The sequence below is a fragment of the Mastigoproctus giganteus genome, chromosome 3, assembly GCF_048544385.1.
Source record: "Mastigoproctus giganteus isolate SK-2022 chromosome 3, ASM4854438v1, whole genome shotgun sequence".
Classification (NCBI taxonomy): domain Eukaryota; kingdom Metazoa; phylum Arthropoda; class Arachnida; order Uropygi; family Thelyphonidae; genus Mastigoproctus; species Mastigoproctus giganteus.
Window position 1 is genome coordinate 99,121,651 of NC_143577.1, and position 13,941 is coordinate 99,135,591.

Consider the following 13,941-nt stretch of genomic DNA (forward strand, 5'->3'; position numbering starts at 1 on the left):
AGTGTCTTCACCAGGATGCTTCCTTTTCACACCTTTTAAGTATTTTACTCATTTTTAGGGAATAAAGCACAATTACAAAATGAGGAGGCACACTTGATACACATAAACAAAGCTGCATGCGTGTGGCAACTGAATAAACAAATCTGTAAAGGCAGAGATACACTATTAACACTAAAGCACACTACTAACCCCCAGAAATGTGCTTACTAAAGCACATTTCTGGGGGTTACTACCATAAAACAATAAAAACAATTTCCAGTTGCATTTCTGCTAGTGGAATCTGTTCTAAACTGGTAGTAAACTTGATCTAATGGCATTTGCGATAATACTGATAGCTGGAATTGTGTGGATTTTTACATTATTATGGTGAAACGTGTTTCCCCTTCACTGGAAAAAAACATAAATACATTTTCAGAATCTTCTCTTCATTGCTATCGTGTTGCGTTCAGTTGGGGTGATTCCGTATTTTACTGCCATTTCTTGTAAACACAAAGGCGAATCATGCATAAACGAATTCGGTTCGTGTTATATACGATACCATTCCCCTATTTATAAATTGTGTATGATCGAATTTGTGTAGTGTAAACTCGTGTTAAACGAGGGCTGACTGTATTAACAAAATAGCAAATCAAAAGTATAATAATGTCATTACTGCATAAGGCTTACATTAAAAGGCACGTCAACTTTTGACTTGCCTTTCAATGTAAGCCTTATGCAGTAATGACATTATTATACTTTTGATTTGTTATTTTGTTAATATTTGATTAAGTATGACTTTGCTATTTATAGGGACTATTAGGGGCCTTGTAGGCTATGGTTACACACATCTTAGGCTATATTTTTAAAAATAAAAAACATAGTTCTTATATTTTAGCAGGTGTCTGTAATGTTTAATCAAAGCTGATGGCATTAATTCATCCTGACAGTTTTACTTTTAGTGGTTTATATCATTTAGATATTAGAATTTATTTCTTTTGTATTAATATATATGTCTGTACCGAAATTACATATAAAATTTAATACAAAATGCCAGTAGTATGGCAAAACTGTATAGTCTAATGACTGCTTCATATTTATTTCATTTTCATATTTCACTTTTCTATAATTAAAATTTACATAAAGTCTGATAAAATTTGTATAGATGGAGGTAAAAAATACACAAAGTTCCAAGACTAGAAGGGTAAGGATAGTAGAAAAAATAAGTATAGTAGGTTTGTAAAAGGCGAAAGAATGTTAATATCCTTAAACGATATTAACATTCTTTCGCCTTTTACAATCTACTATTGAAAAAAAGCTGTGAATTAGGGTTGAATTTGAAAGTGCCTGCAATTCTGCCCAGACACGATAGGAGGGAGTATATGATGAGAGACTTATCAATCAATTCGGCCCTGGAGAGATTGTGCAAGGCTCAAGGGGTAGAATTTTTTTCAGCCTTGTCTGTCCTTGTTAACAGGAGACTGCTTCTGCAGGGATGGGATACACTTAAATAGAAAGGGTGCAAGAATATTTGCTGATGCTATCGAGGCAGTGTTAGGTGGGTTGGAAAACTGCTAACTTGGAGGGATACACGGACTAAAGGACTAACAGTAGCCACTGGAAGAGGTGAAAGTGATTCTTGCACTGCTTCTAATGGAATGAGCAGCAGCCTGGAAAACAAGATGCAGGGGGATTTCAGAGAATGCTGTGGGTCATTGTAGTACAAGTAAACACATGGGTTTTGTTAGGGTAGCTAAGAATAGGAACAGGTGATATATACTTGCGTGTACACCAATGCAAGGAGTTTAGAAAATAAGTTTGATAAATTTGAGGTGTTGGACAAAACATCAAAGGCAGATATTGTTGGGATATCAGAGACATGGTGCCACACAGATATAAGGAATGCAGAACTGGAATTTGGGGAGCACAATGTGTACAGGAAGGATAGACAGGATAGGAAGGGAGGAGAGGTTATGTTATTAGTTAAGAAACACATAAAATCCAAGGAAGTGCAGCTAGTTGACATTGCTGGACAGTGCAGTGTTGAGTCAGTTTGGTGTGACATAAGCATTGGGAGATCAAAATTGTTGAGAGTAGGAGTGTGTTATAGGCCTAACGACTCTGATGAGTATAATAAAAAAAAAAAAAAACTGTACAGGGAAATAGAGTGGGCAAGTAAATCAGAGAGTCTTATAATGGAGGATTTTCATTTCCCGGATATTGACTGGAATTTGTGGGTTGGTCACTCACACTATCAAGGCTTTTGTGGATTTATTGGATGATTGTTTCCTACAGCATATTCAGGAGGCAACTAGAGGGAGTAATACTCATGATCTGATTATCAGTAGTGATTCTTCATGCATTAAGAATCTGCAGATAAAGGAACCACTAGATAGCAGTGATCACAGTGTGCTCAAGAGGGAGTTACTCAGAGGTAACTACCATCAGGAGTAAAGGGAAGGGTTTTTGCTTTCGTAAAGGCGACTGCGGAAGTCTGAGACAGTATTTAAATTGTATATGGTGGGACCAACTGATGATGTTACCAACAGCAAATTCAAAATGGAAAGCATTCAAAGAATTAATTTTGGAAACTACTAGGCTTTGCATACTAACTAAGAAATATTGTTCAAGGTTTAGGCCTAAATGGATGTCGGATGAACTAATGAGACATGTGGCACAGAAGAAAAATGCATGGGATACATATATATTAATGGTGACATGGAAGCCTATGATAGATATAAGCTGGTCTGTAACCAAGTCACAAAGAAGATTAGGCAGGCAAAGGATGCAAAGAAAAACAGCAAAGAGTTCTTTACCTATGTAAACTCTAGAAGGAAAGGAATGAATCAGATTAGTCCACTGGATATTGATGGTTCAACTGTTGATTCTGCTCAGCTGGCTAACAAACTCAATAAATATTTTGCATCTACATTCACACATGAGGGGTTATTCAGGGAGGGGAATGTCAGAGGTGAATTAAACTCTGGCAGTGAGCTAGATGATTTTGTAATAACTGAGAGGAAAGTGGAGGAGAAGTCGTTGAAGATAAATACAAGAAAGGCACCCAGGGTGAACGGGTTCTATCTAGGAAGTAAGCAAATAGCAAGCAAATCTAAGTACTCGGTTGAAGTAAGAGGTCGTTTAGGCACTTCAGATCACAACTTGGTGATTGTCTCTTCTCCAATGGAACCTTTATCTCATGGCTATTCCCAACCTCGTGTTGTTTGGCATTACAAGAATGCAAAATGGGATGACCTGCAAGTCTTCTTTTCCTTGGTCGGATTACTGTTTCAAAACTTTTATGTCAACGTTTGCTCAGATCGTGTCAGTGAAATTATTCTTGCGGAATGGAATCCTTTATCCCACACTCCACTTTAAAATCTCGTCCTTTATCTAAACCTTGGTTTTCCAATAAATGCACTAAGGCTGTTCAAGAGAAGAATGTTGCATATCGTAATTGGCTTGTTTCAAATTCTTCAGTTTCATTTTCTACTTACACCAAAGCTCGCAACAATTGTAAAGCAGTTATTAATTTGTCCAAACTAGAGTTTGAACAGGCTAAGAGTAGAAAACTTGCTTCTTGCCCTAATGGTAGCCGAGCAGTCTGGTCTCTTGCCAAAGCTATTGGCCGCAACTTTTGCCCATCTCTGCTCCCACCTCTGTCCAAACCAAATGGTTCTGTTGTCACTTCAGCCAAGGATAAAGCTGACCTGCTAACATTCCATTTTTCTTCCAAATCATATATTAATGATCTTGGTAAAACACCTCCCACCATTCCCAACAAGCTGCATTCAATGCCTCCTGTGGTCTTCCATCAAAAGGATATCAGAAGGATTTTGATGAATCTTGATGCTAAGAAAGCTCCAGGTCCCGATGGTATTTCTCCACTTGTTTTCAAAAACCTGTGCTTCTGAATTTACTCCTTTTCTTTGCCGCCTTTTTTCACTTTCTTATTCCAAAGGTGTTTTTCCTTCTGCTTGGAAATTTGCTCATATCCAGCCAGTTCCTAAAAAGGGTGACAAATCTCTCCCATTGCAATTACTTCTACTCTTTCTAAAGTAATGGAGAAATCAAATAACCGCCAACTCTTAAACTACCTAGACACCTCCTGTCTGATCAATGATCGGCAGTATGGATTCCGTCAGTGTCGATCCACTGGTGATATTCTGGCTTATGTTACCCATTTATGGACTAATTCAATGGAAAGGTTCGGTGAAACACAAGTAGTTGCTCTTGACATCGCAAAGGCTTTTGATCATGTTTGGCATAAAGGTCTTCTAAACAAGCTTCCATCTTATGGTTTGCCAACTGTTTTTAGTAATTGATTATCCAGTTTTCTCTCTGATCGCTCACTGAAGGTGATGGTAGATGGCTCTCTGTCTTCTAACTTCTCCACTAATGCCAGTGTCCCCCAAGGTTCAGTTCTTTCCCCTACTCTTTTCCTCTTGTATATTAATGACCTTCTTCCATTGACTGGAAATCCTATCCATAGTTTTGCCGATGATAGCACATTGCATTCCACTTTCTATTTTGAGAAACCTTGTCCTGCTCAATCAGCTTCAACTTCTCGAAAATCTGCTACCAATTCCTTAAATGCCAATCTTCAGGTAATTCTCCAGTGGGGCAAAGACAACTTAGTTGATTTCAACCCTTCTAAAACTCAGTCTTGTCTTATATCTCGCAAAAAAGATTCTTCTGCTCCTATGCTTATCTTTAGCGACACTCCGATTTCTAGGCAAAATGATATATCTCTTTTGGGGATTACCCTCTCTTCTAATCTCTCTTGGCACAAGCACATTACAAATATTGCTTCCTCTCCATCTAAAAAAACTTGGTTTTCTCTTTCGCTCTCGGCGTTACTTTTCTTCCAAACAGCTGTTCACTCTTTACAAATCGCAATTCTGCCCTACCGTGGAATATTGTTCCCACATCTGTGGCAGTGCTCCCATAATCTCTTTCAGGCTTCTTGATTCCATTCAGAAGAGGGCAGTTAGGCTAATTAATGATTCATCTCTAACAGTGTCTCTCCACTCGCTTTCTCATAGACGTGCTGTTTCTGCTGCATGCCTCTTCTACAGATACTTCCATGGGCCCTGTTCTTCTGAATTGGCTTCTATAATTTTTGCTCTCTCTTTCAAAACAGTCCGAACACGTGCCGCCACCAGCCAACATCCATTTACTGTCCATCTTCAAACCCACAGAACCAACTTTTCATCTTCCTCATTTATTCAATCGACTGCCATTTTCTGGAACAACCTTCCTTCATATGTATTTCCTGAAAATTACAATCTACAGAAGTTCAAATCCAATGTCAACAAATATCTTCTTTCGTCTTCTCAACCTCCAACCCAAGCACGGTACTAAGTACTATAGGTTCTAATACCTCTCGTATTTGGGGTTCACATAAAAAAAAAAAAAAAAAAAATTGAGAGGTACCCTTGGACTGGAGATGTTCAAATGTGACCCCAATTCACAAAGGAAGATCAAAGGGTGACAAGTAATTATAGACCTTTTAGTTTAACTTCTGTTCCAGGAAAATTAATGGAGGCACTGGTTAAAGAAGCACTGCAGGATCATCTAGACAAGACTTCAGTTATAGCTCGGACACATCATGGTTTTGTTAAGGGGAAGTCTTGTGTGACGAATTTGATTTGATACTATGATGTGGTCACAAAGAAACTGGATGCAGGGAATAACTTATCCATATATTTAGATCTTAAAAAGGCTTTTGATACTGTTGCACGTGGAAGACTGCTACACATCTTGGAGCAGTGTGGCATTGGAGGAAAATTGCTGCTATTGATAAAGGGATGGTTGAGTGGGAGAAGACAGAGTGGTAATCAATGTACACTGCTCTTTGTGGACTAATGTTATTAGTGGAGTCCCCCTCAAGGTTCAGTGTTGGATCCATTGTTGTTTTCTGTATTTATAAATGATATTGATGATGGTATATCAAGCTTAATGTCCAAGTTTGCAGACGATATGAAGGTTGGCAGGGTTGTTAAGGACACTAATGACAGTATGCTGCTGCAACAGGGTCTAGAAAAGTTGAGCAGATGGGCTGAGAGGTGGCAAATGAAGTTTAACATTGACAAATGTATAGTGCTGCATATGGGAAGCAGTAACCCCAGAGTAAAGTATCAACTCTGGGGTACTACACTGACAGTGGTAGAGAATGAAAAGGACCTGGGGGTAATTGTGCAGGCAGATATGAACTTTTCTGAGCAGTGCAGTTGGTCTGCATGAGTAGCTCATGGTGTCTTGTCAATGATATACAGCAATTTTTCTAGCAGGGATAAGGAGGTGATTATCCCCTTGTATAAGGCAAATGGTCAGGCCACACCTTGAGTACTGTATACAGGTCTGGAGGCTTCATTTTAAGGAAGATATAGAGCTGTTGGAACAAGTACAGAGAAGGGCAACAAGATTAGTGAAGGAAAGAAGGGTTGCTCTTACGAAGAAAGGCTTAAGTTTTGCAGATTACAGTCTCTGGATTCTAGGTATCTGCGAGGTGATCTGATTGAGGCGTATAGAGCCTTGAATGGTTTGAGCATGCTCAGTGCTGATGGGATTCTTCTTCTTGCTCAGAATAATCACCTGAGAGGGCATAAATTCAAATTGAGGAAAGGGAGTTTTCGGAAAATGCCGAAGTTTGCCTTTAGCCAGCGAGTAGTTGATTGGTGGAACAGACTTCCATCTTCTGTTGTGGAAGTTGATAACCTAAATAAATTTAAGGCTGAGCTGGACAGATATTTGGAACGTACGGAGTGGTGAAATGGGAGCGTGTTTTTTTTCTTTTTCTGATGCTGCATAAGCTTGCTTTCTTGCATTGTATGCCTCTACTAATGCTAATACTATACTTCTTTTTTCTGCTATCCTTACCCTTCTAGTCCTTGGCACTTTATGTAATTTTCACCTCCATCTATGCAAATTTTAACAGTGTTATCTATTCTTACATACTTGTATATACTTTATCTTTTCTGCTGCTTTGTACATTTTGGTGCGTCTGGTCATACCTTGCTTTTTTATTTTTATTCATCAACTGAAACTTTGATTTTATATTACATTTAATATATACTAGAGGGCTTCGCCCCCTGCCTACTGTGCTCGCCTCTTTTGATAAAATTAAATAAAGAAGCTTTCAACACTCTGTGTATGTCTCTTCCTTTGCTATGAATACATAAATATGTTATGATATCTATATAATATAGGTGTAGATAAACCATAGAAAATTCTTAAAGAAAAACTATGATCATAGTGTGAAGGGCATCATTTCATCTGTATCGCATATTGTGCTCATCCTTCACAAGTTACCAAGTATTGCCCTACCCCTAATAAGTAATGCTTCACTAATAGAAAAGACTATTGTTATTTATTCTCGGTGGTGCCTTTCACACTACGATTGTGGTTTTTCTTTAAGAGTTGTCTAGGTGTCTACACCGATATTATATAGATATGGAATCTTAAATTCTTAAAATATTATGCCTTGTTGCAGTTAGTTTATTTAAATAAATACATTTACATATGGACATCAAGAATGGTACCGTGTGGTCATGTTAGATAAACATAGCGCGTAAACACACTTAAGAAAAGCTTGTTTTACCATGCTAAAAGAAGCTTCTGTTATGAATTACACGTAAACCGCATCCCTCTTCTCCCATTGGCAGAAATTATTTTAATGTGTATGTATATATATATATATGTGTATGTATATATATATATATATATATATATATATATATGTGTGTGTATATGTTAGCATAATGAAGTACAGTAAACCCCCGCGAAGAGCAGGGTTTACCTTCCTGAGAAATGTCGCAAATACCGAAAACGCGAATACTGAGTTATGGCTCCCATAATAATAAAAGGGTTCCGTTCCAAATTATGAAATATATAAAAAAACTAGTCTAAAATTTTGTCTAAAATATTATTATATGTACCTTCATAATATGACTATGTACATAGACAGTACATAATTAAATGCAAGCATATGGCATTGAAATGAAAATAAGAAACATTTTAATATTAAATGTAATATTTATTAGAAATTTCAAAGAAATCTTTCAAATCAGCGCCTTTGCTAGCAAAAAAACTTTTCCCACCAGTGCTATCACTAGTTTTGCTAAAGTGTTGATAAAGGAGTTTTGCCTCTTCATGAATGATGAGTGAACTTAATGGAATTTTATTTTGAGTTCGCTATTCTATCCACAGATTTAAAGCCTTTTCCATTTTTTCTAATTTAACAGCAAGGGTTACAGAGAAAATTTTTGAAGCAATTAGCACGTTTTCACGGACACTACGGCGGATTTTTTCTTCAGATTTTTTGATTGATCGTACTGTTGACTCATTGATTTTATAATGTTTTGCCACTGAGGAGACACTTTCACCATTAGAAATTTTGTCTAATAACTCAATTTTATTCGCTAATGTCATCACCTTCTTTGATATTTTCACATTTCTCTTGTTATTCGTAGCCATATTTTTGTACGTAGAAAGAACTTGTCCACAATAAAGTCACTTTCTTCTGTTAACGCACTCAAAAAAGTCTGTTTTACCCTGCAAAACGGTAGATTTATCACTTTTGTAAGCATATCAATTTATAAATTGATAAATTAAAAGCAAAAACAACGAAACCTTCCATGACAAGCGTGTAACACATACTGAACAAGGATTACCGAGAAACATCCACGCTCGCGATTTTGTCACCCCCCCACCCACTGAGCGCTGTTTTGACCTGGAAAGATAATTTTAGCCACGCCCATGTTTTTTTATGGGGAAAAATATTCACCGCACTTTCAAATTCACATTTTTTTAGGTTTCATTTTATATTAAATCAGCGATCGTGAAACTGCGAATACAGATACCGCGAATAGCGGGGGTTTACTGTAGTTTAAAAAATAAATAAAAAAATGGTACAAAATATAATACGAAAATTAAGAAAATAAATATAAAGCTATCATTCGAGGCAGCAAAATGCACATTCCTCCACATGATGCTCAATGTTTAACTGATATTAATGATTTTTAAATATAAATCAAAATTAGTGCCAGTAGCATGGCAAAACTGTTGAGAAAAAGATAATAAATTGTAAACATAATTAATCAACAGGGAGGGAGAAGAAAAGGTAAGGCTAAAAATTGTAGCAGAAAATCTCCAAATAAATTTAGAAAATCCAATTCAAAATAATAAATCAATTTTAAAATTTAGAGCCAATTACATAAGAATTTAGTGGCATCCCTTCGTAAGGTGCCAGTTCTGAATTACGTGAAATATCACAAATAGAGACTAAACTAACTACAATAAAATAAAACCAAAATAACAAAAATAGACTGACCATTATGCCCCATATCAGCAGAGGACCACAAGGCCAATAATGGTCAGTGAATCGCTGCATTTCAATCGTTAAACAAATCGTCGCAAAGGTGAACTAATCGAAGGATCAGACACCACCCGATCCCCCAATCGAACTGCCAATGCAGAGGATTTGAATAGCGGTGGTCCTTATGCAGAAAAATAAAAATATAGAACAGACAGACTAGCACTCCAGCACAGAGCCACACCGCTGACAATGTAAGCTTAATGTAAACAAATAAATAAAATACTATAGCTGGCAGTACAGGTGCAGCATAAGCACATCAAACCCGCTACTACCGTTTTATTTACACATATTAGCATAATGAAGTAGTTAAAAAAAAAAAAAAAAAGGGACAAAATATAAATGTGAAAATTAAACGAAAATTAAGAAAATAAATATAAATATAAAGCTATCATTAGAGGCAGGAAAATGCACATTCCTCCACATGATGCTCAATGTATAACTGATATTAATGATTTTTAAATATAAATCAAAATTCATGCCAGTAGCATGGCAAAAAATAATAAATTAAACATAATTAATCAACGGGAAGGGAGAAGAAAAGGTAAGACTAAAAATTGTAGCAGAAAATCTCCAAATGTGCATTTGGAGATTATCTGACCTCCATTTATGTCTAAATCTTGAACAGTATTTTTTAGTTGGTATGAAAAGCCCAGCAGCTTCCAAGATTAATTCCTTGAAGGTTTCCCATTTAGAATTTGCTGTTTTTAACATCATCAGTTGATCCCACTGTATAGAATTTAAAAACTATCTGAGACTGCTGTAGTCACCTTTATTTATATATTTAAGTAAATCCCACATCAGTACACTGTGATCACTGTCACCTAGTGGTTCCTTTATCTGCAAATTCGTAATGCATGAATAATCGCCGGTGATAATCAGATCAAGAGTATGCTCCCTATGGTTGCACTTTGAACATGTTGCTTTAGAAAACAATTCTCCAATAAATCCACAAGTCTTGCTAGTGTGCGAGTGACCAAACCACAAGTTCTAGTCAATATCTGGAAAGTTAAAAATCCTTTTCCCTTCCTCACTGTTTGTCTCATTAAACTGACTCAACATTGTACTGTCCACCAGTGTCCACTGGATGCACTTCCTTAGATTTTGTTTCTTAACTAACAGCTTAACCCCTCCTCTCTTTCTACCCTGGCTATACGTTGTATACATTGTACTCTCCAAATTCCAATTCTGCACTGCTTTTATCTGTGTGATACCATGTCTCTGATATCCCAACAATATCTGTCTTTGATGTCACTTTGATGCCCATGAAATGTCTTCAACATTTCATGGGCAAATCTCATAATGCCATGAGAGTTTAGTGAATATTAGTGTCTAGAACACTACCAAAAAAAAAAAAAATAATAATAAATAAATACTACTGCATTATGCAACACTGGCAAATAAATTTTTGATCACTATGCTTGCCCATACCAGCAAGTCGGGCAAGTAGTTAAAATAACTCCAGATACCTAAATCCTCAGTGATTTCACTGTTAAGCTAGTGAGATATCCTGCTTATAATTCTTAACACCAGTTTAAAATTTTATACAGCTAACTGTGCCATAAACTAAATATCCCAATATTTATCATGTGTGACCTACAAAATGAAGGATATTTTGAAAACCCCCAGTTGAGGAAACTTTCCAGGAGTTTCCACTAAGACCGAGGCACATAGGTCAGATAACTGTTTAAAATGTCACAGTTGCAAAGAAAGTGTTGGCTCAAAGTGCTATTTTAACCTCTTCCATTGTGAGTTTATCCCAGAGCTGTAAGATTTTTGCCAGCATTGGGTTCTCTGGATTGTTTTTCCTAGAATTTTGAAAATTCATAAAACACAAACTTTGCACATAAATTATTTTAAACATTAATTTGTTCTTGTTTTGACACACTTGCTCAAATATTAGAGTGCAGTTATTTTGTCAGAATTTTTTTAAAAAATTATGATTAAGAATGATAAAAATCCTGAAAATGTTTTTAGAAAATGCAGGAAACTTATTATTATTATTTTTTTTTAATGTAATACTGTCTTCTACATCTGTTTATCACTTATTGATTCAATTTCATCATTTTCTGAATCTGAATTGCAGCAAATTTTGACTTTCTTTTTAAAGCAGGAATCAGACAAATGTTGACATGAACAATTTCCTCCTTCTCTGATTTTAAAATCTGTCTTTGTGCTGCCAGCTGTTTACAGTTACTGTACTTAGAAAGATCTCTCTCTCTGTCTGTCAAATTTATGCAGGTGTGAGCAGATGTAAATATTACAGAACCATGTTATTTTACATACTGACATCAGGTAAATATACACAACTGAATTAGGATAAAATCATATGACAGTTCAGGATTCTCTCAAAAAGTATCTTATTGTGTTGTAAAACACTTTTGGTTGTGACTCTATGCAAATGATGCTAGTGACTAGTATTGTTCACAATGATTTCTGCTGTTCAACAGAAAAAGCCAAATATCCTTTTAACTGGAATACTTCTTCTGTAATTAGATTACGTTTTTTTTTTTAGTGTATTTCACAAGAGAAACACTTAGGCTTTTTTAACTTTTTCCTGCCTCTTGTTTTTTTCTTTTAAAAATGAATGTGATTTCCAGATTGTTAAATTTGAAATTACTAAATCATGAGAATTAATAATTTCTGTTATAATAAGCTTAACTTCTTTTCTAGGGAAGATAATGGAGTCACTAGTTAAAGAAGTAATGCAGGACTATCTCGACAAGAGTGCAGCTATACTTCAGCCACAGCATGGGTTTGTCAAGATGTGATCTTGTCTGACCAATTTGATTATATACTATGACACAGTAACAAAGGAACTGGATGCAAAAAATAATTTTGATATCATATACTTGGATTTCAGGAAATCTTTTGATGCTGTTGCACATAGAAGACTGCTGTACAAATTAGAGCAGTATGGCATTAAGGGCAAGTTTCTACAATGGATAAAGGGATGGTTGAGTGGGAGATGGCAGAGAGTGGTAATAAATGGACACTGCTCTTTGTGGACTAATGTTATTGGTGGAGTTCCCAGGATTCGGTGCTGGGCCCTTTGTTGTTTTGTATATTTATCAATGATATCGATGAAAGTATATCAGGCTTTAATGTCCAGGTTTGCAGATAATACAAAGGTTGGCAGGGTTGTTAGTGACAATAATGGCAGTGTGCTACTGTAACAGGATCTACAAAAGTTAGGCAGATGGGCTGATAAGTGGCAACTGAAATTTAACATTGCCAAATGCAAAGTACTGCATATGGGTACCACTAACCCAAGAGAAACGTACCAACTATGTAGTACTACACTCAGGGAAGTGGAGAATGAAAAGGACCTGGGGGTAATTGTGCAGTCAGATATGAACTTCTCTGAGTGGTGCAGACGGGCTGCCGGAGCAGGTCATGGAGTCTTGTCAATGATATATAGGAATTTTGCTAGCAAAGATAAGAAAGTGATTATCCCCTTGTATAAGGCAATGGTCAAGCTACACCTTGAATACTGCATACAGGTCTGGAAGCCTCAATTTAGGAAGGATGTAGAGTTGCTTCAAACGAGTATGGAGAAGGGCAACAAGACTGGTGAGGGGAACAAATGGGTGCTCTTATGAAGAAAGGCTTAAGTTCTGCAAGTCGTAGCATGTAGCAACTGAGGTGTATAAGGCCTTGTATGGTTTGAGCAGCTCAATGCCGATGAGATTCTTCTGCTTGCTCAGATTACGAACCTGAGGGAGCACTGACTCAAATTGAGGAAAGACAGTTGTAGAATAGATTTGTGGAAATTTGCCTTTATCCAGCAGGTAGTTGATTGCCGGAACAGACTTTCATCGTTATTGTGGGTGTTGATAGCTTAAAAAAATTTAAGGCTCCATTAGACAAACATTTGGAGTGACTGGATGGGTAAATTGGGAAGGGAGGATGTTTTTTTTTTTTTTTTTGGGTAATGCTGTATAAGTTTACTTTCTTGCATCATATGTCTCAACTAATACTAATCTGTGATGACATATATTATACTAGTCTGCTATGGATCAGAATGTAACATGGAACAGCCTTGGTGCTGGTTATTACTGAGTACAGTAATGTACAATAAACATGTGGCAGGCTTGCCACAGTCTGGCTTGGGACTGCCCTAATTTAAGGGACAAAAAAAAAAAAAAAAAAAAGGCATCCTTTCTGTATGTGTTATACTCCCCATATTCAAATTCTGAATCCCTTATATCTGAGTGACACCACTTCTCTGATATCCCAGCAATGGCTACATTTGATGTCTTGACCAGCACTTCAAATTCTATTGTCAATACTAATGATAAATTCAAAACCATTATAACTGAGCTAATTTTCTTAAATGATTTGTTTAAAATTATTTTCAGACAGTGGACCAGTTCAGATACTCTATGATGAACTTAGTGACCTTATTCATGATTTGGAAGTGATGAGTCGAATCACATCTCTAGTCTCCTCTCTTCATTGTACCTATTCGGTAAGTTTCACTTATTATTGCATCTACAATAAAATCTTGTTAATACAAACTCGGTTTATACAAAGTATTCGTTTATATGAAGCAAAAGAATAGGCTTTTCTGTCTACGTATATTCTTT

At 36.4% G+C, this 13,941-nt stretch overlaps 1 protein-coding gene across 6 annotated transcripts in view; it reads left to right on the forward strand.

The window, feature by feature from the left end:
- LOC150088181 (rho guanine nucleotide exchange factor 10-like protein) overlaps nucleotides 1-13,941 on the forward strand; it is a 465,691-nt gene that overhangs the window by 278,447 nt on the left and 173,303 nt on the right. For all 6 annotated transcript variants that reach the window (XM_090369366.1, XM_090369362.1, XM_090369365.1 and 3 more), the window contains one exon: nucleotides 13,714-13,823. In XM_090369366.1, the coding sequence (XP_090225492.1) occupies nucleotides 13,714-13,823 (110 nt within the window). The remainder of the gene's footprint in view (nucleotides 1-13,713; nucleotides 13,824-13,941) is intronic.